The sequence below is a fragment of the Fomitopsis serialis genome (assembly GCF_022376445.1).
Source record: "Fomitopsis serialis strain Sig1Antser10 chromosome Unknown B0H18scaffold_72, whole genome shotgun sequence".
NCBI lineage: Eukaryota > Fungi > Basidiomycota > Agaricomycetes > Polyporales > Fomitopsidaceae > Fomitopsis > Fomitopsis serialis.
Window position 1 is genome coordinate 18,682 of NW_025955032.1, and position 27,721 is coordinate 46,402.

Genomic DNA, 27,721 nt, shown 5'->3' on the forward strand with positions numbered 1-27,721 from the left:
AGTAGTGCAAGAAAAAGGGCAACTAATACAGATAAGCAAGACAGGACAGATTTCACATACAATGTGCGATAATGTGAGATCTGCGTCGTGCACTTTTGGCGATGTGGTACGTAGCATACTTCGCGTCGTGGATCTCTCAGTTGAGCAATGTTACTAACCTCTGTGGATGGCATCGTGGGTGATGGCATCTGCTCAGGCCTGGAAGATACTGTATCACTATGATGATCGCATGCAACTGCTTGTTATGGGACCCCGAAATTGCAGATTCTTTGAATGTGTCCGTCATGTGGGACTTGGTAGACTGGCCAAGCTTGGATTTCACAACAATGTGAGTCTCGCCTCCTCTGTACAGAATACTATACATAGCTGAATCTGAATTCATGCACCGCAGTGTAGGATTTACACGCCCAGCGCGTCATTGGCGCCCACCTCCGAATTTGACGCAAACACTCGAGAGGTTGCACCATAGCTCGGGCCGTCCCAACCACCTCTCCTTTCTCCGTGAGTCTGCGCACTCAGTAACTACATTACTTATCACACTCTAGTGACATCACTAATGACTCGCACTCCGGGTCCGACTCGTCTCGTAGGCCCTACTAGCCTCTCTCGCAGATCATGCGGCGATGGCTTGACACGGACACATGGAGATTGCTAGTAGGGTGCGCTCGACCTGGTTTGGCTCACCCAGATACAAGAGACTAAAGCATCTCGTTCTTCGATCACAGCTACCACTCGTCCGGAGACGCGTCGAACCCGACCCTTCTGTTTGTACATGGCTTCCTGTCACTGCGGCAATGTCATATGACTGGCGCAACCAACGTTCTTCAAGGCGGGGGGCCACTCAATTACTGCGCCTGACATGCTTGGCTACGGCGGCACGGACAAGCCAGCGGAGACAGCGCTCTACAAACACAGCGCGATGTGCGCGGACGTGAGAACGTGAGCAAGGCGATCGTGATAGAACCACTGGTGAGTGCTTCAGTAGCTTGGAAAGGTCATCGCTGCATGCCTCATTGAGATGCGATATGGTCGTGGTACCGCTTGGGAGACAGAGAGGGCAATATGCGTCCCAGGTTCAGCCAGAGCAATTGGCCCATAGGATGTTGGCTATACAGGCATACTGACCAAGTGTTTGACTCGCAGGGGCGCACTTCTCGTACTCTAACGAGGGCACTTCTTCGCATTCGCATTTGTCCCGGTCGGCTACATACCATTGTTCGCGAACTTCAAATATGCGACTGCCATGGCCACGGTCAAGTTGAAGCCATCGGATACGAGCCTTACGACTACTGGCAGTGACCAGCTACAAAAAATCTCACGGTCGACCTCATTCTGAAGATGCGCCAGGTTCTTCGTCGAACTTGAGTACCAACCAAGTCATGAAGGACCATCAGTCCTCCTGACGCCCCATGTTTGCTATCATCCCGCAACCGATTGACTTTCCTGCTTGATTGTCTCTCACCATCCATGTCAATTAGCGACTACTTGTGGCCCGGTACCTAGAGTACATTCATACTTACGAACGTTGGGCGCTCGAGATATAGTACTCGGCGCTTATATGTTCCTCCTCCTCATGCAACCGTTTTGACAATAACGAGAGACAAATGTGGACATTTTTCTTGGTAGTCTACTCCGACGCCGTGTGTAGGGTATGCAGCGAATTTTTGGGCATTTTTGCCGATTTTACTGCATTTTTTAGAGGTCCGATCCGTCATGCGGCCATAAAGCACCCCTAAAGGTAGGTCCTATCCTGATGCGGACATAACAAGGGTCGAAAAGGGTCGAAATCGTGCGGGCATAAGGGCCCAAAATCCGGGGTTTTCGGATCGGACATATAAGCGCCTTGCCCGGGGTCCTATCAATGGTTGGTATTTCGCCTTTGGCCATGTTTACCAGCCGGGCCACGTATTTTCAAAGTCAGATGTTTTTTTTTTTTTTTTTTTTTTTTGGAGGGCTGTTACGGACGTCGGCAGTCGACAATTGGTCGACCCCGGTGGTCCAGCATGCGGACGGAGTCCGCGATCTGTGGAGGGGGGTATGGTGCAATCCAGGAAAAATGCGTTTACGCACGACATCATTGTCAGTGTGGGACTCGTCAACCCGGGTCGAAATCGAGGCGTAGTACCGGGGAACTACCCACTAAAAAACCGTTGCACCTGGTCCAATCTTCGGGGAGCGCTTGTTCATCGTACAGGGTTTGATTCCAAGTGGCTAGTACGAGGTCTACATTCAGCGCCAGTGTTCCGAAACTCTTTCTCGTCGCTGCAGCGTCTGTAGATAGGCGTCTGTTCATTGCGAAGGTGAGACGTCGAGCAGGGCTGGATGCGTCGTGGTCCCAGCCTGGTTCGCCCTCGTGTCCGATGACACGTTCACATCTGAGCTTCCATATTAAGTACGCTGCCTCAGAGATCAGGATCCTCCAGAGGCGTGTGGCACCTGGCCGGGGGCGACCTCTTCCGTCGGACCACTGTTTGAGACCTAGGGAGAGAATGTTGGGCGCCGTCAGGGTCGGCCATTGGAGGCCCTTCTTCTTCCAGAGTGTGGCGGTTGCCTCCCATATTACCGCCTGGCCCGTTGCTGTGCACTCGAAGAGAATGTGTTGCATCGAGTCCAGTGCGCCGCAGAAGCTGCATTGAGCTCTGTCTTCGTAGCCAGGGATCTTTAGCCAGTACGCACCGCATCGCAACGCGTCGTGGACACACTTCCACAGGAAGACCGCAAAAGTTCGGCTAAAATCTCTATGGCGGAGACTCGTCCAAATCGTACCGTCTGGCAGGGGGCCTCTGGCCTCGTTATGGTCCCGTATGGCCTGGATGTTTCTTTGCGCGGCGGGGCGGGCTGGGGCGTCTTTCCACTCCAGAATGCCCTTGTAGGCCAGGGCCTGCGTCACGGAGTGTAGCCTAGCACCCGAGATATTGAACCGAGGGTCGCATGTCAAGTCCAGCTGTTCAACTTGGTCAATGCGAGGGAGGTGGGCCTGTAGGTTGCTAGACATGTCTTGGCGAGCGCGTTCGAGGGACGCCCAGGCTCCCGGTGAGGCAATTTTTCCTAGAGTCGTCGCGGCGCAGCGTTGACGCATTTTGTTCAGGAGGGCGCGCATGAAGGCGGAGAAGGCCACATCAATCCACCCGTAGTCTTCCCAGTGAGGGGCTTTGTCCATCACCATGTCCACGAGTGTGTCTGTGGCGCAGAGGAGGTGTAAGGGAGCGTCCAGTGGGGTATTGTTTATGGCGTGTAACGCACCGGCCAGTTCGCTCGGTACTTCCGCATGTGAGGAGGGGTCCACGATGGCATTAAACAGAGTGTTGCGACGGTCATCCGGTCCGAACCAGATGGCGAATGATGCAGGTGTTAGCAGGTGGTCCTCGAGGTTGTCTCTCTGACGGGTTCTGGGGAGCATGCGGAAGAGGTACACGGTGGTGGACTCATCTGGCACCGCACGTCCTGGTCGTCTGCGGTGGGATGGAGGTTGGGTGAGAGAGCTCGGGTTCACAAAGGCTCGGAAAAGCTCGGTTAGGCCTCCGCGGGTGGTAATTGATGGGTCGAAGGTGAGAGTGTCTCCATCATCGAAATTCGCCTCAAGGTTCTTAGCACGGCGTCGCGTCGTCAGGGTGAGGCCATCGACAATGTCGTCCGCTAGCGGGTTCCATTTGGGAAGGATTTCGCTGAGGAGGCGGAAAGCGGCTTGGCGGCACTTGGCCGGGTGTGCGCAGCCTTCCCTGCGGCACTGTGAACAGTCCGGGCAGGGACACGAGTCGCTGCCCCAGGGAGGCGGGGATTGGAGCCCATTCAGTGGAAAACCTCGCTGTTAACGGTACAGCCGGAGTGCATTTCGACCGTTGCAAACGGTAGAGCCGCCTCCGGCCGGAGTAGTCCGGGTCTACCGTTAGCAACAATGCACCGCTTGCAACAGGCCGGCCGGGCTTTTGGCCGGGGTAATGTACCTGTTGTAAACAGTCCGGCTGGATAGGCAACGGTCCGGCCGGACCCATACAACATCACTGCAAACAGGCCGGGTGGAGGGCAGGGTTAGCACATGCAACAGAGCGGCCGGCCGGTCCACGTTGCAAACAGAGCGGCCGGACTCAGGCCCCACCACTTCAAATGTTCCGGCCAGGATAAAATCCCTTCATTGCAAGCGGACCGGCCGGAGTGAAGTCTATCTGGTCCAGAATGGGTTGGCCAGCCTAAACAAACTGACTCCACGAACAGGCCGGCCGGGCAGGAGTTGTCCTGCTTCAAACGGTCCGGCCGGTCACAGCCCCCTGGGGGCTATTGAAATACTATATGTATTATGCACCTATGGGGTATACCATCATTAGTAGATCACAGCATAATTTTCCCATGACTTAGGGATGCCTAGTGAAGCTGCAAAACACAAAACAGCCCCACTGGCTGGCCAAATTAACTGGCCAGAGATTTCACTCACCCAGGTTTTTGCTTTACTGGCCATAAAATTAGCCAGGTTGTCCCTACAGGGCCAAATCAATAGGCCGGACATTTCAAAACATTGGCCGGGCATTTTAGTTCATTGGCCGAAGCTTTGAATTCACTGGCCGAAGCTTTTACTTCATTGGCCAAAGCTTTTACTTCATTGGCCGAAGCTTTTCTTCACCGGCCGAAGCTTTGGATTGACCGGCCGAAGCTTCTACTTCACCGGCCGGCGAAAACAGCCGGTGCTCGGCAAAAAATGGCCGGCCGGTGCGCAAAACCGGCCGGGCTGTTGAATTACTATATGTGGAAATGTGGTATTGTCTGGAAGCCCTTCATTCATAGAGTCTAGTATTGATTTCCTAGTGTCCAAAGGTACATAGTTAGGCCAGGATATGCGAGACAAGATTTACTCACAGGCTTCTTTGCAAAACATGTTATTCAACTGCTGAAGCCAATATTCTTTGCCCACACTGTTTGACTATCTAGAATGTGTTATTTCAATGCATAGAGTAGATTCCCAAAAGGAATAGTCTTATTCTTCAAAGCTGAATGCAGAACATGAGATAAGGGGTAAGGTATAGTATACATGTCAAACAATGTTGACTTCCTGCAGCCAATCTACATTCCAAACACAGTTTCACAATCTAGAATGGTTCATTTACACATAAGGAGTGAGTCGTCCAAAGGAATAGTCTTATTCACATGAGCTGAATGTGGTACAAAGTTAAGGGGATCATGCACAGGCCGGACCATCTCCTATGAGGATTGGCCGGCCGGACCATTACCAACAGTGGGTAGATGTTTCTGTGCCATTCTTGATTGCCAAACCTTGTGGGCAAAGCATATTGGCTTCAGGATGTGAACACAGTATAACATGTATACCCATATACCCACCCTCACCTTAACTCTGTGCTGCCTTCAGCTTGTGTGAATAAGACTATTCCTTTGGAGGACTGATTCCTTGTGGGTCAATGAACTATTCTAGATGGTAAAACACTGTTTGGAAAGAACATTAGCTGCAGGAAGTCAACATGTATACCATACCTGTATACCCCTTATTTGTTGTCCTGCATTCAGCTTCAAAGAATAAGACTATTACTTTTGGGGATCTACTCTATGCATTGTGATAACACATTCTAGATTGTCAAACAGTGTGGGCAAAGAATATTGGCTTCAGGAATTGAATAACATGTTTTGCAAAGAAGCCTGTGAGTAGTAAATCTTGTCTTGCATATCCTGGCCTAACTACGTGTTCTTGAAAACTAGGAAATTGATACTAGACTCTGCGAATGAAGGGCTCCCAGACAATACCACATTTCCACATATAGTAACTCAACAGCCCGGCCGGTTTTGCGCACCGGCCGGCCATTTTTTGCCGAGCACCGGCTGTTTTCGCCGGCCGGTGAAGTAGAAGCTTCGGCCGGTCAATCCAAAGCTTCGGCCGGTGAAGAAAAGCTTCAGCCAATGAAGTGAAAGCTTCGGCCAGTGAGAAAAAGCTTCGGCCAGTGAGAAAAAGCTTCGGCCAATGAAGGAAAAGCTTCGGTCAATGAATAAAAAGCTTCGGCCAAAAGCTTCGGCCAATGAACTAAAATGCCCGGCCGATGTTTTGAGATGTCCGGCCATTTAATTTGGCTGGTGGCAGCTTCACTAAGCCCCTTTAAAATGTGGGAACACTATGTTGGGCTCCATTAGTGATGGTCTTACATATACAATCATTCAAATCACACTCTGTATCATAATACAATAGGCCGAAGGTTTTTGAATGCTCTCGGCCAGTGTTTGCATGGCTGGCCAGTGAGCTAACAGCTCAGGCAATGTGATAGGGCATGCACTGTGGACATATAATACATGCTACTAGTAGGCTGTTCTAAGGGAGTATGGTCTATTGTTGACTGGCCCAGCCAATACTGGGTCACAATACTGTTGCCCGGCCGGACCGTTACCAATGGATGGTGCCACTGCCCGGCCGGACCGTTACCAGTGTGGAGTGCTAGATTATATGGCCTGGCTAGCCTGCTATCAATGTGGAAAAATGGTCCGGCCGCTCCGTTGCCAGCTAGAGATGATGCAACCCGGCCGGTCTGTTATTAGCCAGGGAGCATGTGCTCCGGCTGGCCCATTGCAACTGGTGAACTATGCACTCCGGCCGGCCCATTACAAATGAAGGATCCCATTTCCCGGCCGGTTCGTTACCATAGGAGAAAGAGTATCCCGGTTGATCTGTTACAATTAAAGCCCCTTATTGCCCGGCCGGTCCGTTGCCAGCAAGACACTAAATGGCCCCCCTGTTCAGACAGAAAATAGGTGCCCTATGGATACACCGGCCGGACCGTTTGAACTGGTTTGAGATACACTCGGCCGGCTTGTTTGAAACCAGTCCGGCCGGCCTGTTTGCAATGAGGAAATCACAGCTCCGGCCGGAGGCGGCTCTACCGTTTGCAACGGTCGAAATGCACTCCGGCTGTACCGTTAGTATCGAGTAGGTACCACTGAATAATGTGGGGATTGGGGATGCATGTTGCCGCAGGCGAAGTGGGTGAGTTTGAGGAGGTCAGCGACTAGCGAAACTCCATGGCGATCGCGGAGGCAGTCGCTCACTTTCGTGTTGTTCAGCTTCCGTAGGGCCTTAGTGGCGCCGATGTGGTACCATGCCGGGAGTTGTTTCTTGAGGGGCCCGTCGACCTTCAGTGCCTCGAGATGCACTCCGTATCTCCGGCCCGTGGTGAGCATGTTTTTAATGTAGAGCGGGAGGGTGGATCGGCTGCTCACTGACGGGTTCCAGCTTTGGAGGAACATGTTAATTTGCGCATTAGGGCGTATAGCTCCGGCGTCACGAGTAGCGTGTTTGCCAATGATGGCGTCCATCGCGAATGCCCAGGTTGGCCGGTCCTCCCCAAGTGTGAGGTAGCGTCGGAGCCACACTAGGTCGATCGCCTCGTTTCGGGATTGTATGTCGAGGAGGCCAAGCCCACCTGCCTTGATTGGCCTGTGAAGGGTCTGTAGGTTAATGGGAGGTATGGATGAGCTACCCCACATGAAGGTACGAATGGTGCGAGTGAGTTCCGCCTCTACGGACTTGGGCATACCTTGTACGACTGTGAGGTACTGGGATATACCTCCGGGCCCCATCTGTACGACGTGTCTCTTCCCTATCATGGAGGGTCGGCACTTGTCCCATCTTGCGAGGAAGGCATCTATTTTGTGGAGCGCGGGCGCCCAGACGCCGACTTGGTCAACGTTGTTACCAATCCATGCGCCTAGGACGCGTACCGGCTCACCGTCGCGGGCTATTCGGATGTGTGGAGGTATCTCGCAGGACGCGGGGTTGTCAGGGTCGAGGCGGCGTGAGGTGAGTACCTCGTCGCGATACTGTGTCGTTCCGACAGGGATGACTTCCGTCTTCCCGTCGTTGAATTTGGCCCTAGAGGCCGTGCACCACTTGGAGAGGGTGTTCCATAGGGTGCTCCAGTTGTCATCTTTGGACAAGAAAGCAGACGTGTCATCGGCGAACAGTTTCGTTACGAGGCGGTCCACGGCGCCGGGGATGCGGAAGCCAAGGATATCGGAGCGGCGGAGCATTAGGGCAAGCGGTTCTATAGCGAGGTCAAAGAGTAAGCAGGAGAGCGGGTCGCCTTGCCGGACTCCGCGGGTCACTTGGAAAGGTGAGCTCAGCTCGCCATTAATGACTACTTGGGTGTTGGTGTTCGCGTACAAGGCTTTTACCTTGTTAATGAAGCGGGTGGGAATTCGCATAGCCTCCAGCGTGCGCCATAGGTATTCATGGTCTATCTTGTCGTATGCTTTCTCCTGATCGAGGGCTATAATCGCACCATTTTCCTCAGTCGCTTCGGCGTAGTCGACCAGGACTCGACACGTTTGTGTTTGGTCCTCAATGTGGCGGCCGGGAACGAATCCAGCTTGGTCTTTGTGGATAAGTTTGTCAGCTACTTGCCCCAGGCGCGAGGTGAGTACTTTGGTGTACGTCTTGTAGTCAGAGTTTAGTAGGGTGATGGGGCGATAGTTACTGATTTCGCGGCGGTCACCTTTTTTGTATAGGGGACACATCCAACCACTGGCGAAAGGGCTGTCCGGGGAGAGACCGAAGGAATCGATGTCGCTGAAGACTATGGCCAGGTGCTCGAGGCTGTTATAGGCGCCTTCGGACGAGTCGCCGCGGGCGAAGGCAGACCAGAACTCGTAAGGGATGCCGTCTAAACCGGCGGCCCTCCCTGTTTGCGTTAGTTTCAGCGCGCGTTTTATGTCGTCTTTACTGACCTCGCTGGCTAGGAGCTCTGAGTCAGCACCGTCCAGCTGGGAGGGAATGTCGGCCAATACAGATTGCATGGCAGTGCACTGGGCGTCGTTGGAGAAGCCAGGGGAGTCGGTGCGTTGTACGGAGTCGTGGTAGTCCCTGGCAAGTTCTGCCATTTTGTCTGACCGGCGTACATAGGTGGCAGCGGTTTGACGCGTGTCGTGGAGAGCGTGAATGACATCCCGAGGTTTTCTATCCTTGTTGATCATTGACCAGTACTTGGTGACCTTTTCTGCGTTAAGGATGTATCTCGTTGTCGTACTGAGTTTTGCTGCTGCATACCGTTTCCGTTCAAGGTCAAGGATGCGATTGCTAATGGCCGCGGCGGTGTGGCAGAGGGCGGTTGACGAGGGGTATGAGTCGTCCGTTTCTATGTCGTGGAGGTGCTCAGTGAGGCGGCGGATTTCAGCTGCTAGTTTGGGGGCGGTCACCTTCATATGTTGCCGCGCCATGTCTTGGACGGCTTGTTTGAAAGCGGAGTGGGCATGTTGTACTGTGTAGGCCGGGTTCCGGACTTCTGTTTGAGCGAGCGTCCTGAGCTCCGTCATGGTCCGCTTGCCTAGGTCTGCCAGTTTTTGTAGAAACCGATCGTCTGATAGTAAGTGCAGTGGCATGGTCCATCTGCCGCGCCCGACATAGGGCGCATTGGCAGTGTTGAGGGCGGCGCTGGCAAGTCTGTGGTCAGTCTGGACTCCCATGGAGTGTATGGACCACGTATGCGAGGAGTTAACAAGGTCGGTAGTCGCGTATATGCGGTCGAGGCGCGATCGGGTCAGACTACCTCGCTGGGGGAAGGAGAAGTCCTTCCTCGTAGGTTCTGAGAGTCGCCACCCGTCATATAGTTTGAAGTGGTGGAGCAGCGCTCGGAGGTTTTGGACTGCCGGAGCGTTGTCTTCTTTTGCGGGGAGCCGATCGATGGCTTCCTCGACGATGTTGAAGTCCCCGGCCAGGATGTCGGGACGGTCGTAGCGACGGCCCTCCGCCATGTGCAGCAATGTTTGCCAGAAGACAGCGTTCTCCTGCGGGGATTGGGTGCGTATACGTTAAGGATGGTTAAGTATCTGTCAGCATGCCAATGCATTCGTAGGAGTATGGCTCTGCCCGGGATGAGTTCCTGGAAACGTACATTAGCGACGTCTGTAAGTTCGCGGTTCAGGACAATGGCAACTCCCTGCGCGGATGAGGCGGTATTCGAGCACAAGTTCCATATAGAGACCCGTCTGCCATAGAGGTTGTGAAGAGTGTCGACGTCGGCCTCATTGATGTGAGTTTCTTGCAGACAGAGGACACCGATTTTGTCCTCACGCAGGAGTTGATTTATGTCGTTCCATTTCTGGTTTCTTGGGCCGATGAGGCCGCCTCTCCCGTTCATATTGAGAGAGCTGATGGTCAGGCTCGCTTTCGTCTTTCTCCCAGAAGGTTTGGAAGCCGGGTCGTTAGGTTGCCTAAGCGATGCCTGCAGGGGTCGGCCTCCACTCCTACGTTCTCGACGAGGCGAGTCAAGTGCAGGGGTTGAGGCAGCCCCGTCGCCGAGTTCCTCCATCTGATCACCGAGATCAGCGGGGGCGGGGGACTCGTTGGTCTCTCTCGGATGGAGGAGATGATAGCCGGGTGCCGATTCAACGTCCGGGGTTTGTTCGTTTGTATGTATATTCACCGTTGCTCATCGCCATCCTGACTACAACGATACGTCAGGTGGGGGAAGCGCTCCTGACTTCCACAGGGGACATGTCGCGCAGCGGCGACTTTGGCTTCTCAGCCCGGGTAAGTCTAGTAGTACCCGTTCGCTGTTGAGAGAGAGTACGTCGAGGGCCTAGGGCTTTCCTGTCCCGCAGAGCGGTCAGTAAATTTGGGCCCGTTGGTTACTCGACGGTGTGAGGGATTGAGATGGGTCAGTGAAGAGTCCTTGCGAGAGATGTTGGTCGCGGGAGAGGGGTGGCTCTGCCGCCTTCAGGAGGTGCGATGCGCGGTAACAACAGTGTTCATTCAGATAGCGTAATAGGGTACACATAACGCAGGCAAGGAGTGATACAGGTTTACATGTAACTAGGTGTTATGGTACGACGAGCGTCCACCTCCGGCTCCAGTTCGGCGGCCTCGGTTGTTGGATCCGCGCGCGCGGCCGTCGCGACCACCACGACCACCTCGGCCACCGCCGTTGTTGCCTTGGGCGCGCTGCTCGGCCTCGCGGCTGCGACGTTCCTCCGCCAGGGCCTCCCTGGCTTCCTTTAACGACGGGCCGTGCCAGCCCGGTGTGTTAGGGAGGGAGCACGCGTCAGTGGGGTGGTCGATACTGTGGCAGTACATACAATAGTACGCCTTGGTGACGAGTTCCGGTGGGCCCGCAAGGAGGTTGCCGAAAGCGTGAGCGCGAACGCGGTTGCGAAACTTCTTCCACTCAGCTTCATCGGACGTCGGCGACTCGACGTAGAGGAGCACGACGGGCTCGCCGTCGGGGTCGTCGCGGTCCTCGTGGACGGTGATCTGGCGGGTCCAGATGGAGGAGATGATGGCGTTGTGCGCCTCTTCGAACGTTAGATGGCCCCAGCGTCCGTCGTCTCGGATCTCGGTTACCAGCATTGAGCGGGTCATCTCGTCAATGTCCTCCTCGAGGAATCCCTCGACGAAACCGGCGGTAACCTCGTCCTCCGTTTCTCCAAGGCGCTCAGGATTCAGCCAGGCACCCATGAAGGTGGGGGGGTGTTGTGGAGGTGGGACGATGCCGACTGTCCCGTCAACGGTGGACGCCCAAGGGTTGTCGATGAGGCGGGCACGTTCCGGGGGCGTAATGTTGCCGACACGGAAGTAGACGGGGTCCGAGTTGGGCTTCGAGGAAGGGACCTCGGGGAGCGGCTGAGTGATTTTCGCCTTGAGCGTGCCGAGCCACTTCTTCAGGATCGTGTCGGCGATGCGGAGGCGGGTGCGGTGTCCGCGCTTGTCGCTGGCGCTCTGCCCTGGGAAATGGAGGAGGACGTAGCTGTCCGGATCGGCGGACCACTCTGCTGCTTGCGACCGTTTGACGTTCTTCAGCGGCCACATGACGAAGTCGCCCTGGATCGCGAGCCAGCCGTCCTTCGGAGCGCGCGTCATTGCGGACGGGGGCGGGAGGCCGTGTGCTTGCGCGATGGGTTGCGCTGGTCCCGCGAGTGCAACGGGGAAGGGGCCGGGAGCGAAGTGGACCGGATGGGGGTGCGCAAAGGCCGGAGGGTGGGCTGGCAGCTGAGGCATGGGAAGGGGAGGAGCGGGTGGGAGGGCAGCGTGCGCAGCGATGGGGGGGCCGTCGGCCTGTGCCCAGAGTACGTCGTCGCGTCCGTCTACAACGGGAGCGTTGGCGGGGGCCGCTCCGCGGTTTGCCGCTATGAAAAGCGTTGGTGACAGCGGGTCACCTTGAGAGAGGTAATGCCTACCTGGCGGCGCCGCGTGAGGGAGTGGCGCGGAGGAAGTAGGACGACGAGCCAGGTGTGGGGGAGGATCGCGTTCGGGGCGAGGCGCCGGGGAGCCCGCGGGAGTGTAGAGGTCTAAACGATGTTCAGGAGCGTAACGACGATGGGACGCGAGGCGTGGCAGACCTTCAATGTCTCCCTCGTTGTACGCATCCCTTGCGGCAGGTGGCATGTTATGGAACCGAGAGGATTGCTGTTCCAGGTATCGCCGCACCATGAGCGGGGTTCCGTATGTTTGGCGAGAGATCGCGGGCGATTGTGCGTGGTGCACTGTATAAGTGTGACGGTCGCGAAGTATGTTCGATTCGTGAGGTGACTACACAAACGGGGGGAAAGCAGTGGTGACGTACCATCGCAGGCTGCTGTTGGACTTGGCTCCTCGGGCCCTCGCATCTCGACGTCTTCAGGTTCCAGGTCAGACGTCGTGAGCGCAGGTGGGTCGTTGTCGATGGCGCTATCTGGGGATGAGGAGACTTCGATTGGCTCGTCCCGGTGAGCAATGGCGGGAGGAGGAGGCGGCGATGCTTGGACTCGCGTCGTCGTTCCAGCGTCGGCGGTGTTACCTCCGGTGTCCGAGGACACTCTGCGACGCTTACGGGTGTCGCTGGCGGCGCGCTGGGTAGCCGGTCCCAGGGCCGGGAGTGCAACGTTTGACGGCCCCCGGAGAGAGGCGGTATCGTCGTCTTGCCCCGCGGGCTGCATGCGGCCGAGGTTGTTGGCCTTTTTGCCGCGTTGCCTGGTAGCCTTGATTGTTTTGGTCGCGAGGATCCATCCTTCATCCTCGGGGTGGTTCGTGGTCAGGGAGGCGTCGACTTCCTCCGCTAGCTGGCGAGTGAGGAGGACGGACGCGAGATGCGGGGGTGTGACGTACTTTTAACGACAACTGGGGTCAGTTGGGCACTTGCCGCTAGCGTCGTGGCTGAGCAGGCGGGGACGACGGTGGGTTCGACGGCGGGCACCGTCTGGGCGGGGCCATCCGCGTGGGTGGCAATTGCGTCAGTCGGAGGCTGAGGCGGGGGCGAGGGTACCTTCGTCACCACAGCTGCGTAGCTTTTGCCCGTGCGTTGGACCGGCGAGACGGCCCTCGGCGTGCTCCCGAAGTTGCCTGAGGCGGGGGTGATGGGCTCGGCGTTGACACGGTGCGCCGGGGATTTTATTAGGGAGGCGGCCCGGAGGTGTTCTATCGAGGAGGACGAACGTATGGCGCGCGAAGGCGAGCTGCGTTCGGCCGTCGATTTCGGGGTGGGTAGGTTCTGCTGCATGTCGAGATGGGCGAGTTTGCGAGAAGTAGCGAAGAGAAGGGGTTGGGAGGTAGGTTGCTTGCTCCGCGGTACTTATGAGTGTGTCCTGTCGGTTTCTTCTGCGGCAGTGTTTGCCCGGGGAGGTGGGAGTGAAGCGTGGGCGCGATTTCCGATAAAAACGCCCCTGGCGTTGCAGTGTGGAGACCGGGAGGCTTACGCGTCAGATCAATTTGGTGCGTCGATGTGTCGTTGTTCTCGCGGCTGTCACGTATATGTCGAGGGCGTGTATCGTCACTCCTCTGGCTCGGTATGGTGGGTGCTGTTGGGATACTGGAGCGGATTCAGCCGTGAGTATTAGGACTCGAGGCGATGTGGGTGGTCTACGAAACTATCAGTGTGGAGGGTCTAGAGAGTCTAGAGAGAGTGGCCCCTTCGCGGCTGCCAGCCCAGTAGGTTCAGTTTCGTCGATCGAGTAGGTCGAGACGTCCCGTACGGATCGGGAGGCGTTCGAAGCTAACTTAGACTGGCACGGCCACTCACAGAAAAGGTACGGGCACGCTACCCGAGGAATACTACCGGGACAGTTGCTGGAACCGGCGATGACTGTGTTGATGTCTCGCGGCGTCAAGGGGGCCATTCAGACAGGTGTCGTAAGGCTGCTCGTGTGTGGGGCGGTCAAATCGGCCGTGGCTCATATGGGAGTGACTAGTGTACCAGTACGTGAGGACCCGGATGGTGTGATGGAGCGGGGGGAGGTGGATGCCTCGATTCGTGGACGGGCAGAGCACAGACAGGAGGTGGTGCGGGGAGCATGGCGGGTATGAGTGTCGATTCAGAGTTCCCTGGGCGCTCGGTGACTCAGTATCCTGCAGGGTCCGCGGCGCTTGTGCGTGTTTAATGCGTGGATATTGCTTCCGCGTGCGCTAGATGTGCAGTGTAAGTCAGGGTTGATGGTGAGTGGATATGCCGCGGCGCACGGGTGGTTGTCACTGTAGGGTGATGATCGGCAGGAAGTCCCTGCGTCGCCGTGTATGGGCGGTCTGGCTAATTGCTTCCGCTACTGCGAGGTGGGTTATCCTTTCTCGTTGTCATTCCTCACCGGTCGTGTCCTCCTCGTCGTCGAACGCGTAGGGGTAGTCGTCACTGGACAGTTTGCGAGGGTCGCACAGGATCGAGGGGTGGGGATGTAGGGCCGTGGGAAGGTGACGGTAGAGCCTCGAGTGGTCCAGACTTTCTTTACGCGTCAGGCGGGACCATGAGACCGGGACACGGAGTCCGCAGTCACCGGGGCCGCCAGCAATTAGCCACGTGACCCAGTGACGTTGGAAGGCGGTGATCACCGTGAGCCGGCCCATCCCGGAGTGGAGATTGCCAGTGGCGAGCTGAACCCGGCGCCCGCTTTCCAGCTGCTCGTCGGGGCGCTCGTCAACTATCCAGGTTAGACATCTGCCTTGCCTCTCCGGTCTCCCGAGTACGACGATCGAAATTGCCGGTTCCGGATCGTGTGGGAGGCTGAGGGCAGGGAGGATTGCTGGGGGAGGAGGTGGGGGAGCTTTAAATTTTCGGACAGACGGCTTATATCTTTGGGGTGGTTTAGCTAGGTGCGCTGGGAGCTGGCTTGGGTGGTAGAATGTGGGAGCGGCATGAAAGATTGGTGTGTGTTTCTCTTTGAGAGCGGTCTGCAGCCGATTGCTGAGAGGGCCGGGTTGATATAGGCAGCACAGGCGTTTACCAGGTTTAGGGGACTTGGTCAGACATTCCTGGGTGCGATCAACGCGGGGGAACGTGGGCCTGCCACAGGGACAAGCGCTTAAAAGAGGGGAGGAGTTACGTTAGGTGTACTATTGTCCGATCATAAATAGTGCCAGTTATGCGGGAGAGGGGGCTAGGCTAGGGGCCAGCAGGAGTGTCTCTTGGACGGGGATATTTCAGATGGATAGGCATCGGATAGAGGCCGTGGCGGAGCCACTGTGGCGTGTGAGAGTTGGCCTATGTTGTGTGGGGAGAGTGTCTCGTGACTCGGTTTGCTGCGGTTCGGTGCTAAGGGATGGACCGTTTTTTGGCGCTCAGTCTCTGGCATATGAGGGTGTGGGCCGGGCTTTTCTAAGTCTGCGGCTCTGGGCACCATTGGTGCGAGGACGTCCAATTGTCGGACTCCGGCGTGGAGAGGGCAATCTTGGGACGTCGTGGCCTGTTGTCACGCAGTGTGAACCCGAAGCAGGGGGTGTGTATCTGCCGTAGAGGCGAGGGGTGCAATACCCGGTCTCTCCGCATAAATGCGATAGGTAGACCTTTCAGCGCATGTTAGTTTCATCCCTTGCGGGATTACTCACCCCCGGGACCACGAGGAGGTCTGCGCAGGGCTCGTCGACGACGAGGCCCTCCCGGGGGAAAGTCAGATGTTTTTTTGGCGAACAATGCGGTGGACGGACACTGTAGGTCGACAGAAACTCCTCACGTCCGTGTGGAGGGTCTTGGTATGAGACTCAGACTAGGAGACTGTGGCAACGTTGAAGTACTAGTCGTCCAAAACGGGAACAAGAACCGCATCTATTGACCACGTGTCCTTATTGGACTCAACGCCTCCAAGTCAAGTTGGTTTGCACTGCATAAACGTCGTCAATAATGTTTCTACGTTGATGACAATCCGAGCTGCAGCGCTCGCAGTCGGAGGCAGATTGCAAATGAGATGCTCAGCCCTGACATGTCTGGCAACTCAGTGGGGGCGGCGCGCACTGTATGTAACATAGTCCTGTTTCTCCAGTCAGTTGGCACCTGGACTCTCGCCCCGTTTTGTAGATCGCAAATGTCGTCCCGGTGTTTGTACTTGCGATTCGTGAACCACAGACTGTTATCACCCATCTGCACCTCCTTCGTTGATGTATTCTGCAGCATGCATTGTGGTGTTGCTACTTATGCTATGCTCATTGCTGACGACGGGCGTGGCACGGCGATCATGTGACCGAGACGCGTCGTGTCTAGCAGACGCCGCCGTCGCCGCTGACGTCGATCAAGCAGCAGCTTTTAAGCTCGACGACGCCTCGACTCTTACATCTCGTCACCAAGTTCTCACTCCCATCGAAGGAACTGTATCCAGAGTCTGGCCACAGGAAATTGACACCTCGTCCTCTCCATGACTCGCAATCAGTGCTAATAATGTCTATTAAATGTCAGCCGACCGTGGGTCGGTCAAACATGCGTCCTTGGCACAAGATCCCCCAAAGGGCGCCGTCTCACGCTGACACTGACATATTCCGCCGCGCCCGCCGCATCAGCGATCTCACTACTTAAGTACGTAGCGTGGGCTGAATGTGGTCGTAATGCACTTCAATCGAAGGGAGATCAATATCTTCAATCGAAGGGAGATATTGATCACATCACTCAAGCCCAACTGTCCAACGGTGAACTGTCATTGGCCAGAAGCCAGGTTTCTTTCGAAAGGAGGCTGTTCTCCGGCACTAGGAGAGTTCATTAATCCCGCACTGCCATAGTACCTGCCAAGTGGTAGACTCAGATCACTGACTCCCACCTTCCGACCATACTACCCATACTTACGCTCCCTAGACAATGACTATCCCTGAGTACGCGTCTCGCTGGACGCGACTCATAGCTGTCTCTACTCTCTTCTTCCTTCGACGATGGTCTCCGGCTCAGGCGCCCCAGCATGCTATGCTGGCAGCAATACCCTCCAGTGGTATATCAATGCTGTCGGAGAGGACCCATGTACGCATTTTATCGTTCAGGTATACGCGAGCTGATCGTCGCCGTTCTTTAGGTATGACTTACCAGCGACTGCGGCAAGTCTGCAATAGCAACTGTGCGCTATGGCAGTGCCGAATTGCGCCTCAGGTCTAAAGTCTCGGTCTAGATACAACGCCGACGTGGCCCCTTAATGGCAGCACTGACCAGTGCGACGATCCTTTAAGTACGCGGTATCTCCCGGATCCGTCGTGTCTGAGGAAGCTGATTGTCTTCAAGACACTTGCTGCTGCAACTCTATTGCATGGTCTCTGCGAATGCTATGTATCAAGTACGATTTCGATGATTCACAAATCAAAATACACTCATGTTTATGACTTTATCCAGCTGCCAATGGGACGAGTTCGGCGCGGGTGATCCTGGGCACAGTGCCAGTACGTGGGTTTGTCGAGGCCTGTCACAGATCCGACGATTCAGGCGAACACTGTTTAGGTGCTGGTGCTATTACGACTACGATGGAGTACAGGAACGTCGGGCAGTGGCTTGTACTGCGGGGATGGGTACAACCAGACGTGAGTGTCAGTCCTTCATCCGCGGAGAGAGTACTGGCTGATATGGTAACAAAGATTACCAGACAGCGTTCAAAACGCTGTCTGCAATAAGAATATCCGGATCAGTCCCTTCTTGTACAGCATATACTGGCCGGATGGCTCATGGTATGTTGCTCTGGCATGTAAACTTCGTGATCTGACTGCAACAATCGTTTCGTCTGCGCAGGGACTTGTGAGTCTCTTTCGTGGTCGTGACTCCGTGGTCTCATCATGGTTCCCCACAACAGCACGACCTTCGAGTTACTCGCTCAGCAGACTTTGGCCTCGAACCAGTCCCTTGACATGTGTGCGAGCAACAGCAGCAGTACAACCTCTACCACTTCGGCGACGGGTACGGCCACGAGCACCAACACAGGCACATCTCCCGCTCAGACTAGTTCAGGTAGCAAGGTCGACAGGGCCGCAGTGGTCGGCGGCACTCTTGGTGCCGCTCTGGGACTCGTGCTCGTTGGCGTGATCGTGGCGGTTCTGTATAAGAGGAAGCACCGTTTCCGCCATAATAAGCCTACGATCGTGGACGCGGCCGACGACGGGGACTACCGACCATCTACCCAAATGGATGCGTCCGCCCATGTGGTCTCACCTTTCCTCAGCCAACCTCGTGGGCAGCGCTCGACCGAGCAGCTATCACGTGAGTGGCGTCTTTCACTGTTGCGCCGTTGACCTTGCGCAACGAAGTTGACTTTTGGTGAAGAAGGCGCGGCGTCGAGTAATGCACAAAGCGAGTCAAACTTGATTTCGCAAACCTCGTATCCGCTGCCGACTCCGATGTTCGATGAATCGCAGGTCGATGGCTACCCTGCTCGTGAAAGGAACAACTTCTGGGGACAGGAAAAGGCCGGCCGTTCAGAAGGAAGCACGAACGACGTTCGACCAGACATTGAATTACGCGCGCGCGACGGGGGAGTCTCAGTGCAGGACTGGCAGCTACCTCCAGACTACCGTACCGTGTATTCGGAATGAGACATCATCGCTCCTCGCAAATTATGTAGCCTTGTTGACCCCGGTAAGTTCGACCAAAGCCTGCAAAACATGCGCCCCGCTGTTTATATTGGCTAACCCCATCATAGAACGGCGCCCGTCACTACTTGTCATATGGCCTTGTCTTAGTGCTCTGCGCTTAACCTCGTGGTTGGTGGCGTCTTCGATGAGTACGTACTTCACTTCATAATGGTCTCGAGAGGTATTCAGTAGAAACTCGCCGTGTGCAAGCGGGAGGCTGGACGTTTGCCCAGATCAAAGTCAGGGCCGCAGTCTGAGTGGAACTTGGAGTCGTGCACCACCACCATGCACGACCGTCGACCTCGTTGCCAAAGGTTCTTGTGTGCCCTTACTCAGTAATCGAGTCTACCCCACGCGAGAAGTACTGTGCGCAGGGGTGAGTGCGAGCCACCATTCTCACGCTCTCCTTGTATGGGTTCCCAACCATTGAGACATACTCCTAAACGCCTGTCGCGTGTCGACAGCAGGCCCATCGATATTATGCACCTACGAGCGAATCTGTTGCATTGTGGGGAACATCCGTTTGTGGTTTAGACCTTCGGGAGGGTCTTGGCCATGGGCTGCAGCCTGCAGTGGACGTCGTCCCAGAATAGGACAGGCTGAGATTGGCATGCAGATCTCAGCCCCACAGTATCTATTTTTAGCATGCCCTCGTACAGCGCTCGGCCGAGCAAGCTCACCACTCTGCGCTCCACCTCATCTCGACAAATGCGCATCCACGCTTATTCAAACAAACGGTTTGCGGAACTGCCAGACAAAGAGGCGGCACTGCGAGCCCCGGGGCCGCTGCACCGCCCCGCAAGGAATGCAATGTCCTCTACATTTACCCGCAAATTTCGGCGTAAAGGGGGCCTCAAACCGTCAGACCGGACGATCGCTCACCGAGGATGGGATCCGGAAGGCAATGCACATGCGGCGAGACTGAGTTATGAGTACGTTGATGCTGGTGGCTGCGCGCGATGGTACTAATCGTGTGGGGTGGAAGGATGATTGCATCTGTCGTGCAAGCAGTGAAGACCGTCGGGACAAATGAGCCGGCGGCTCCTGCACAGGGTCCGTTCGACGGTAGGTTTGGGGTGGCTCGTCATGTGGCAGTCCCTTTCGGACACCGGAACTGACTGCCAGGTGGGCCACTGCCAGGGCAAGAAGATGGTCGGGCGGTGGGTGCCGGCATGCGAGGCTGCTGATCACACGGTCCTACGCCATAGGCGAGCACGAGGGCGAGGGCGTTGGATGGGAGGCAGCGCGTGTGGCGACGAGGGCGGCGTCGACGAGGTACGCGACTCGGGCAGCGGGGAGGGGTTGGGAGTGGCTGCGGAGGACTTGCAAATGAAAAGAACGAGGGCGGTGACGTCCACTGCCAAGCCTTTGCGAGACTGCCAGATCTCGAGGACGCGATCACATGCAATTGCCAAACCTGGCGTCAGCATCAAATTCCCCTCGAGACCATGGCCTCCCAGAGCGCGTTCCTCGCTTCTTTATCTCCTACCACGACACTCCTTCTGCAGCCGACCTCTCCTCGAGCAGCCGTAGCACCACCGGTCACCGACGCGGCCTGAGCTAGCGTCCCGCGTGATTGATACGGCAGGCAGCATCGACTGCCTATCACAGTAACTTCCCTGCACCTACCCTCAGATCTCACTTTGCATCTCTTCCGATGAGTCCTGGCGCTGGCCATTCCCGGATCCCTCAAGACGATTCATCATATTCCCGCCCCGGGTCCCCCTCCACGCTCGCACACAGCACCCACAACCACCGTCACTACGACTCCGGCGAGAACACTCCCTCCTACCCCTCCTGCCCTCCCACCGCGACCGCATGTGGTCCGAAGATAAGAACAACAAGCTCGACGGCACCATGAACAATGAGCCCAAGCCGCACGACTTCAGCTCCTACCCAGCCGCCGATCCAGGCAACCCTGGTATGCACCAGCGCACCGAGACGAGCGATACCCTCCGCCAGGACCACAGGCGGAGCGCAAGCTGGGACATCCTCGGCGGCATCCGCAGACTGGAGCACTCGTACGTCGAGTTTGACCCGCGGCGGGCTAGCCAGGCGCATCTTGTCTATGCTGAGGGTGATATGCCGAAGAATGCGGTGAGTTTTTCGTCTTCTGGCCTATCCTGAGCATGTGCTCCAGCGATGTTTGGGGACGAGTCGCCTTGCCTCCGCACGGTCTGCTGGAAGCCATCCTGCATAGCAGGACGGTTCGCTGTGTTGGCGCACTAGCTGCATGGTAGCTACTAGGTTTGGGCCGGGTCTCGCACTGGACGTTGGGCGTTAAGCGCCCAATGGTCATGCGGGGACAGAAAGGCCAAAGACACGCGGCGGAGTGAATACGCTAGCATTGACAGTAAAGTCAAATGATACCACGTTATACGTTGGACATGCGGCGATCCTCCTGCTCAGATTTGATCACGGATCCGCTTTGAAATACCCAAGGCTGGGGGTTTCCGTGGGCAATGAAGTACTCCTCGGCTTCAGCGCAGAGTGTGGTATCTACTTAGTCTATGAAGTGCAACAAAATCGCACTGCTGCCATGAGCTGCTGTCTACCAATCCTTGTGCTGGCGATGTCTCATGCGAACCCATACTGAACACTCGCTCACCCACAGTTCGTCAAATTTTACAACTACCTGCTCAATGTGTCGATCATCACTCGATGGTTTCTCTACATTATCCCCGTCCTTGGCATGCTCTGGATCCCGGGCATCTTGAGCTTCACTGCCTACCCGAACGCGACCGTCTGGGGTGTCCGCCTCCTCTGGTGGAGCATCTGGCTGTCCGTCGTCTGGCTCGGCTGGTGGGGCGCGCGGGCGGTCACGCTGGTGCTGCCGCACATCGCACGGCACACGATCGGCGTCGTCGCGGTCGGCGCGCGACGGTATATTGACTGGTTGCAGCCGCTCGGGCGGTACATTGCGCTCTTCCTGTGGTCGCTCGGGGTGTGGGTGTCGTTCAACCCGCTGATCAGCACACGCAAGCAGCCGACCGCGACGTCGGGCGACGCGTCGGCGCTGAGCACGGTGGCGAAGATCTTCTTCGCGATCCTCGAGAGCACGCTGATCCTCCTCGCCGAGAAGGTCGCCATCCAGTGGATCGCGAGCAAGTTCCACGAACGCTCGTACGCGGAGCGCGTCGCGCAGCAGAAGTTCGCCGTCCGCGTGCTCGTCGCGCTCTACCGCCATCGACCGACGTGCCTTGGCGCAGCGACACGCTCCGCGACGAGCAGGGCGACGGGCCGCCTCGCAAGCGCGGCCGGCTCATCAAGCGCGCGCTCCATGGCGTGAAGGTCGCTGCGACGACGACGACTACGGCGTTGGGCAACGTGGCGAGCGAGATCGCGGGCAGCTCCGTGCTGCAGCCGAACTCGCCGCAGGCGGTCGTGAAGACGGCGATCGAGAGCGCGAACAAGTCGAGGATGGTGCGTGGTTGCGTAGTGCGTGTGGCTGCGTGTGTCGGGTGCTGAATATGCGTTTGGTAGCTCGCAAGACGCTGTTCTATTCGTTCGTGAAGCCGGGCGCGCACTCGCTCACTGTGGAGATATTGCTAGGTTCTTCCCGACGCCCGAGGACGCGGATATGGCGTTTGCGCTGTTGACAAGGACATGAACGGCGATGCGACGCGGGACGAGATCGAGATCGCATGCATGTGCGTTGGTATGGAATGTTGGTTTGAGCATCGCTGACATCGCGTTTGCGCTATTCGTAGGGAATGTCACCGGGAACAATTGTCCATTGAGCATTCGATGCGCGATCTAGACAGTGCCGTCGGGCGGTTGGACAATATCTTGATGACCGTGTATCTCTTCATCGTCGTTCTGCTGCTTGCCGTTGCATTCGTAAGTGTTGAAAATGATTGCATGCCTGTATGTCACGCTGACGACTTCCGCAGGAGGCGCAATTGCTGACGCTCGCTACGACCACCGGGACGTTCATCCTCAGTACGTCCCGCTGGTCTACTTACCTCCGGACCTGTGACGCTCAATTGTCCTGACAGGTTTGAGTTGGCTCGTGGGCAGCTCGTTCGTCGAGACGCTCACCTCGATCATCTTCCTGTTCGTCAAGCACCCGTACGACGTCGGCGATCGTATCTCAGTAGATACGATTGAGTACACCGTGAAGGAGATTAGGCTCCTGAGCACGGTGATGATCGACAACGGAGGCACTTGCGTACAGGCGCCGCACTCCGTGCTGAACACCAAGGTGAGTATCCCGCGTGGTAGGTGGGCTAATGAGGCGGGGCGCTGACTGTACTGTGCGCAGTTCATCTTGAACATGCGGAGGAGCTCGCAGATGTCGGAGACGTTCACGTTCGACGTGGTTAGTACCCCCGAGGAGCCCACTGCATAGACGACGCTCAACGAAATTTCCCTACCTCCACAGGCGTACGCGACGACGTTCGAACAGATCGAGAGCTGCGTGAGCTCATGCTCGCGTTCGTCAAGTCCGAGCGGCGCGACTTCCAGCCGAGCTTCGACGTCTCCATCGTCGACTTCGCCGACCAGGACATGATGACGCTCACCGCGGACATCAGGTACAAGAGCAACTGGCAGCAGGGCGCACTGAAGGGTGAGCACACACACTCGCCGAAGCACAGGACCTCACTCATTTGCACACGCGGCTCGATTCAGTGACCCGTCGCAACAAGTGGATCACCGCACTCAAGACCGCCCTCGCACAGGCGGAGGTGTACGGCCCCAAGGGCCCGCCGGACCCCCCGCCGCCAGTCGAGCGCGTCACGCTGGTGCCCTGGGAGAAGATCGACGAGGAGGACCAGAAGGCGAAGGAGGAGGCAGAGGCGAAGGAGCGTGCGGAGGGCAAGCGCAGCGAGGCGGACGTGGGCACGAAGCCGATGCCGCAGGAGATGGCGGCGATGCAGGCGCCGCAGCAGTGGACGCTGTCGGATCACGACGCGATCATCAGTACGTCTTATTCGCTCCGGCTTCCGCTGAATACCGGAGAGTGACGCTGACGCTTGCATGTACAGTGGACGACTCGAGGGATGTTTTCGACCAAGATACCATGGTTGGTGTGAGTAATGTCGTGAGCGGTGTATGACGAGCTGTACTGACGAGGTTCCCTCTTCCCTACAGTCCTTCTCAAGTAGAGCACCGTCGCCCCGCCAGAGGCCGACCGTGATGCCCACAGCGCAAGTATCGACCCCTCGCCCCTGTCACAGAACTCGCCTGCAGAGGAGATAGAGCTGCAGACGACACAAAATAGACCTGCGCAATCGCGCAGCCAGTCGGCGAAGTGATACCGAACTCTCTTGCATAGATCTGAACGAAGATGTATTGGTGCTCTATCTCTTGCCAGCATGTTGTACCAGTTAATTGGGTCGCCGCACTCGCTGAACACAGCTTGTTATATCGCATAGCAGTATATCGTTCTTGTCTACCACTCATACACGTCCCTCAATGACTCAAATGAACTCGACACGGGCAGTCTGTTGGCGTCCGTTCCCCAGCCCCACTGACGCACGCCGACGCAAGCAGTCGTTGTTGACGGTACTATCTGCATCGCTACACCCTTAGCATAGCCGAAGATACCGGATGTACCACAAGTTCGTTTTCCTCATGAGAGCTCAGTACTCTCTTCCTTGTCTGACGAGTGAGGATCCAAAGAGCTACCGTTGAGCGCTACTTAGCCACGCCGAAGGTCGGAGGCGTCTAACGGAAACACGATCACATGTTATGTGCGAATTAGAGCGACGCGCGTCGCCGTATCAAAATTACGGACGTCGGACACTCACCTAGTCGACCTATGCCACCAGTAAGTGGTACATAACTCGCCAATGAGGGTCGTTAATTCTCTTCTGTTCGACAGTCACGCCGACCGTACGATTCGACGATTCAGCTCAGAGAGTACTACTCCTGGATATGGACGGTGGAAGCTGGAGATACTTGCGCGTAGGTGCTGTAATTCAGTCATTCCAAGCTAACACTGACGCGGACGGTTGAATCATAGACATGCTTCATTTTACGGAGCTCATCATGAACGGGCGCAAGCACGGTGTTCGGGTCGCGATCTGCGCAGTGAGTATACATGTTCTTACTCGTGCACGTTACGCCGCTTCGCATACAATGATACGTCACTCACATCGCAAAGTAAGTATACGAACTTCATAGGCAATCATCAAGTCAAAATGGCACGGCCGCCTGCTGAGCTTGTACCTCTATACAGTCGCCTGCCTCAGCCAGGAGAAAATGATGTTCGCCGCCACACGGCGCGGTAAGCAAGAGCCTAGCAATTTGCCAGCAGAATACACGCCGACGGATACCGGTAAGTAAACACCATGCTTCTTACTTGAAAGTTTGACAGTGACTTTCCGGAACAAGCTGAAGACGCGGCTGCGTGCCATAGCTGTGCCGCACACGCCGGCCGCTGTCAGTGTCCTGCTGGCGTCGATCGGTGGTGTATGCCTGGCAGTTGAATACGATCAACCAAGATGATCATGTGCCCGTCGCGCGTCGCGACGCGTCGGTCACGAGGTGTTTAATCGCATTCAACAAGAATAGAGTTCTGTCAGAATTCGCCCCGCCCGGTATAAAAGGCGGCGTGCGCCCGCACTATTCCTCATTCAGTTCCGCCCCGCCTCGCGTCACCGCAGACTCACTCTGTATCACCGCCGCGATGCTCATCTTACCAATTCTCTACTATGCCTTCACGGGTCTCGTCTTCATTGCTCGGTTTAGTGGTATGGTGGTGGTCAAAATTCGTTTACACACCGCACAGCGCTGCATCACGTTCGGAGGCAGCACCGTGTTCTACGGCCCGAAGGCACTGGAGATGGTTTGGTGTCCTGCTCTGTGAGTGTGTTGTACTTTTGATACTGGCGTTGTGCTCATGCTCGTCAATCGCTGCGCAGCCTGTCACCTGGCAAGCCCCCCGGTGAATCATGGTCGCCGCCGTACGGCGAGGTCCCGGTGACGCCAATTCCGGTCTACACCAAGGCGATGTTGGTCCACTACTGGGGACTGGATCAATATCGGTGGTTCCGCGAGGAGGAGGAGGCGCAGGAAGAGCCGGAATGGACCCGATGATGGTGGCCTGGCGCGTTGAGGTCCAAGGCCAGGTGCTGACGATTGACCCTGTCGAGCCAGTGCCAGTCCCCCGCCTACCTTCGGTTCAAAGCTCGCAGCGCGGCGCCGCAAGTGACCGCAAGTGGGGCGGTGAAGGCAACGATGCGTTCCACCGCCGCCCGCATCCAGTCCGCAACGTGGACCGAGACCACCAGAGTCTGGCTCTCGGCGTGGCATGGTCGCATTCTTCCCGTGGAAGAAGTGCCTGGTCGCGATTCTGGCCTGTCTATTGTTGGATCTGCTCATATTCAAGCTGGCGCGTGTAGTGAGGGCCCGACGACGAGCTCGTGCTCCACGACGTGTTCGTCAGAGCGATCTGTACCCGCTGTTCAACGAACTAGTGGGTCCGGATCACGATGCCTGGTACTGGGATGCGCACCGGTATATGGTAGCACCGCGACGAGCCGACTTCCCCGGGATGACGACTCGGAGGATCCATGGCGGACGGTCTGGAGCGAGCTTGTCGTGCTGCTGAGGCCGGGTGGCGCGCCTGGCTAGCTGGGTACGTGGTTTCTTCACTGTGGGCTTACTTATGCTGATGTCTATACTTCAGTGTCGTCCTGGTGACGACGACAGTTGGCCTGGTGCGTTCTCGATGTCTCGAATGGTTCAAACTCTTCTACTATGGCCGTGCGTGTGCCGCGCTCCCGGCCATAGGGTCCGTTGTTTATCTAGGTGAGTATCTGTGTCGTTCGCATACTTGTCTGAATTGACGGACATGTGGTTGCCTGCAGACAACTTCTCGGCTCACTCGGTACAACAGCCTACACCGCCTCTCTGTCTCGAATCCTGATTACGATGGAACGCCCTATCTGGACTCTTTGGATCAAATCTCTCCTCTTGTCTCTTCTGGATCACGTCATCGATATGTCTACTCCGTCCCTGTCTCTTGCCCTCGGCCCTAGGCTTCGTATTTCGCCATCTGGTCCTACGTCTCATCGCACAACAAGTGTTGGCCTCTCTTGCAAGTATCTGGGAACACTGGGCGACGTCTTTCTCCTATCCGTCCCCATGGTTTCATCCCTGGTCTCTTCACTCACGGCTTCTGCACCTAAGCCTCGTCTTCTCAATTCGCAAGCATAGCAAGTATCAACCCAGCACCCTCTCGACTCCGCGTCGCCTTCATCTCGCATCTCGACGCCATACAACTCGCAAGAACCCGCACGCCTCGTCTCTATCAGCATTGCATCGCCGTTCTAGGCAACACCTAGGCCAGGTCTATCAACGTCGTGCCCGCCCATCTCTTCAATGCTTCATCTTGCCTCCATCTGCCATGCCTTATCTAGTCCCCCGTCTATTCTGTGCTTCATCTAGTCTGCCTCGTCTTCAAGTTCCATGCTTTATCTGGCCTTCCGCCTCTTCCATGCTTCATCTGGCCTCCCACCTCTCCTATGCTTCATCTAGTCGCCCTGATCCCCTCCGGTACCTCGCTGTGGACCTCAAGACCTGCTCAAGATCCACGCTCGCATCACGGTCTCCGCCCGCCCTGTCTCCGCTCAACACATCTTTATTCTCTGTCTCGGGTCTCCATCTTCATCCATGGTCCCCTCTCGCGCCTGTACATTTCCTATCTCAATTCGTACCGTATCTCCCCCTCTTGTTCCTGTCTCCTATCTCGTCCTCGTTTCGTGATGTATTCTTACAGCGCTCAATGGCAGGGGATGTGCTCTAACACCGGACGCGGTGTTGGGGTGCATCTCTCGTCGGCGGTGCGATGGGAACTGCCATTACTGCCGGACGCGGTGGTAGTGGGTGGCTCTTGTCTTAGTAGACAGTACTCTTTTGTTTATCGGTCTTTGGTGCCTGTCTGTATACATATAGATTTTTGAACCATTTAATGTCTTATTCGACTCATGTGCTTCGCATGAGAGTAGGAGGGGCACCATTAGATCTGTC

At 56.4% G+C, this 27,721-nt stretch overlaps 7 protein-coding genes across 7 annotated transcripts; 4 read left to right on the forward strand and 3 right to left on the reverse strand.

Annotated features, from left to right (window-relative positions):
• Positions 1-2,161: 2,161 nt before the first annotated feature.
• B0H18DRAFT_831246 (uncharacterized protein) lies at positions 2,162-3,277 on the reverse strand (the record flags this gene model as incomplete). The annotated part of the gene is made up of 1 exon (XM_048039397.1): positions 2,162-3,277. A coding segment is annotated over one exon (1,116 nt), but the record flags the coding sequence as incomplete, so codon positions are not given.
• A 132-nt stretch (positions 3,278-3,409) lies between these two features.
• On the reverse strand, positions 3,410-7,470 carry B0H18DRAFT_881390 (uncharacterized protein; the record flags this gene model as incomplete). Its single annotated transcript, XM_048040840.1, has 3 exons — positions 3,410-3,758; positions 5,325-5,329; positions 6,925-7,470. Coding segments are annotated over 3 exons (900 nt in total), but the record flags the coding sequence as incomplete, so codon positions are not given.
• Positions 7,471-10,792: 3,322 nt separating this feature from the next.
• Positions 10,793-13,451, reverse strand: B0H18DRAFT_957235 (uncharacterized protein; the record flags this gene model as incomplete). Its single annotated transcript, XM_048042553.1, has 5 exons — positions 10,793-12,102; positions 12,154-12,264; positions 12,316-12,459; positions 12,540-13,010; positions 13,061-13,451. 5 exons carry the CDS (start codon positions 13,449-13,451, stop codon positions 10,793-10,795), a joined length of 2,427 nt encoding a protein of 808 aa, XP_047889921.1.
• A 3,461-nt stretch (positions 13,452-16,912) lies between these two features.
• B0H18DRAFT_1025670 (uncharacterized protein) lies at positions 16,913-19,096 on the forward strand. Its single transcript, XM_048029766.1, has 10 exons — positions 16,913-17,153; positions 17,206-17,247; positions 17,340-17,460; positions 17,517-17,563; positions 17,656-17,701; positions 17,756-17,845; positions 17,968-18,371; positions 18,435-18,746; positions 18,811-18,891; positions 18,953-19,096. Exons 1-8 carry the CDS (start codon positions 17,069-17,071, stop codon positions 18,701-18,703), a joined length of 1,104 nt encoding a protein of 367 aa, XP_047889922.1. The 5' UTR covers positions 16,913-17,068; the 3' UTR covers positions 18,704-18,746; positions 18,811-18,891; positions 18,953-19,096.
• A 1,031-nt stretch (positions 19,097-20,127) lies between these two features.
• On the forward strand, positions 20,128-24,438 carry B0H18DRAFT_1025678 (Mechanosensitive ion channel-domain-containing protein). Its single transcript, XM_048029767.1, has 16 exons — positions 20,128-20,499; positions 20,520-20,839; positions 21,357-21,911; positions 21,974-22,165; positions 22,234-22,278; positions 22,314-22,336; positions 22,453-22,582; positions 22,636-22,684; positions 22,741-22,946; positions 23,007-23,063; positions 23,127-23,162; positions 23,189-23,312; positions 23,375-23,665; positions 23,731-23,774; positions 23,837-23,896; positions 23,923-24,438. The coding sequence occupies exons 1-16, from the start codon at positions 20,400-20,402 to the stop codon at positions 23,998-24,000; spliced, it is 2,310 nt and encodes a 769-aa protein (XP_047889923.1). The 5' UTR covers positions 20,128-20,399; the 3' UTR covers positions 24,001-24,438.
• A 938-nt stretch (positions 24,439-25,376) lies between these two features.
• On the forward strand, positions 25,377-25,786 carry B0H18DRAFT_957238 (uncharacterized protein; the record flags this gene model as incomplete). The annotated part of the gene is made up of 2 exons (XM_048042554.1): positions 25,377-25,552; positions 25,612-25,786. The coding sequence occupies 2 exons, from the start codon at positions 25,377-25,379 to the stop codon at positions 25,784-25,786; spliced, it is 351 nt and encodes a 116-aa protein (XP_047889924.1).
• Positions 25,787-26,230: 444 nt separating this feature from the next.
• Positions 26,231-27,062, forward strand: B0H18DRAFT_616389 (uncharacterized protein). Its single transcript, XM_048038792.1, has 3 exons — positions 26,231-26,327; positions 26,379-26,500; positions 26,560-27,062. The coding sequence occupies exons 2-3, from the start codon at positions 26,421-26,423 to the stop codon at positions 26,906-26,908; spliced, it is 429 nt and encodes a 142-aa protein (XP_047889925.1). The 5' UTR covers positions 26,231-26,327; positions 26,379-26,420; the 3' UTR covers positions 26,909-27,062.
• The last annotated feature ends 659 nt before the right edge of the window (positions 27,063-27,721 follow it).

What these genes read in the sequence shown, in the direction of transcription:
- B0H18DRAFT_1025670 (XM_048029766.1), top strand. Translation starts at nt 17,069, where the DNA reads ATGGTCTCCGGCTCAGGCGCCCCAGCATGCTATGCTGGCAGCAATACC. An exon ending in TACTGGCCGGATGGCTCATG is followed by an intron (nt 17,846 to 17,967) that starts GTATGTTGCTCT and finishes TCCCCACAACAG; the next exon opens with CACGACCTTCGAGTTACTCG. An exon ending in CTCGACCGAGCAGCTATCAC is followed by an intron (nt 18,372 to 18,434) that starts GTGAGTGGCGTC and finishes CTTTTGGTGAAG; the next exon opens with AAGGCGCGGCGTCGAGTAAT.
- B0H18DRAFT_1025678 (XM_048029767.1), top strand. Translation starts at nt 20,400, where the DNA reads ATGAGTCCTGGCGCTGGCCATTCCCGGATCCCTCAAGACGATTCATCA. An exon ending in AGTTCGCCGTCCGCGTGCTC is followed by an intron (nt 21,912 to 21,973) that starts GTCGCGCTCTAC and finishes CGCGACGAGCAG; the next exon opens with GGCGACGGGCCGCCTCGCAA. An exon ending in GCAGCAGGGCGCACTGAAGG is followed by an intron (nt 23,313 to 23,374) that starts GTGAGCACACAC and finishes GGCTCGATTCAG; the next exon opens with TGACCCGTCGCAACAAGTGG.
- B0H18DRAFT_616389 (XM_048038792.1), top strand. Translation starts at nt 26,421, where the DNA reads ATGTCTCGAATGGTTCAAACTCTTCTACTATGGCCGTGCGTGTGCCGC. An exon ending in AGGGTCCGTTGTTTATCTAG is followed by an intron (nt 26,501 to 26,559) that starts GTGAGTATCTGT and finishes GGTTGCCTGCAG; the next exon opens with ACAACTTCTCGGCTCACTCG.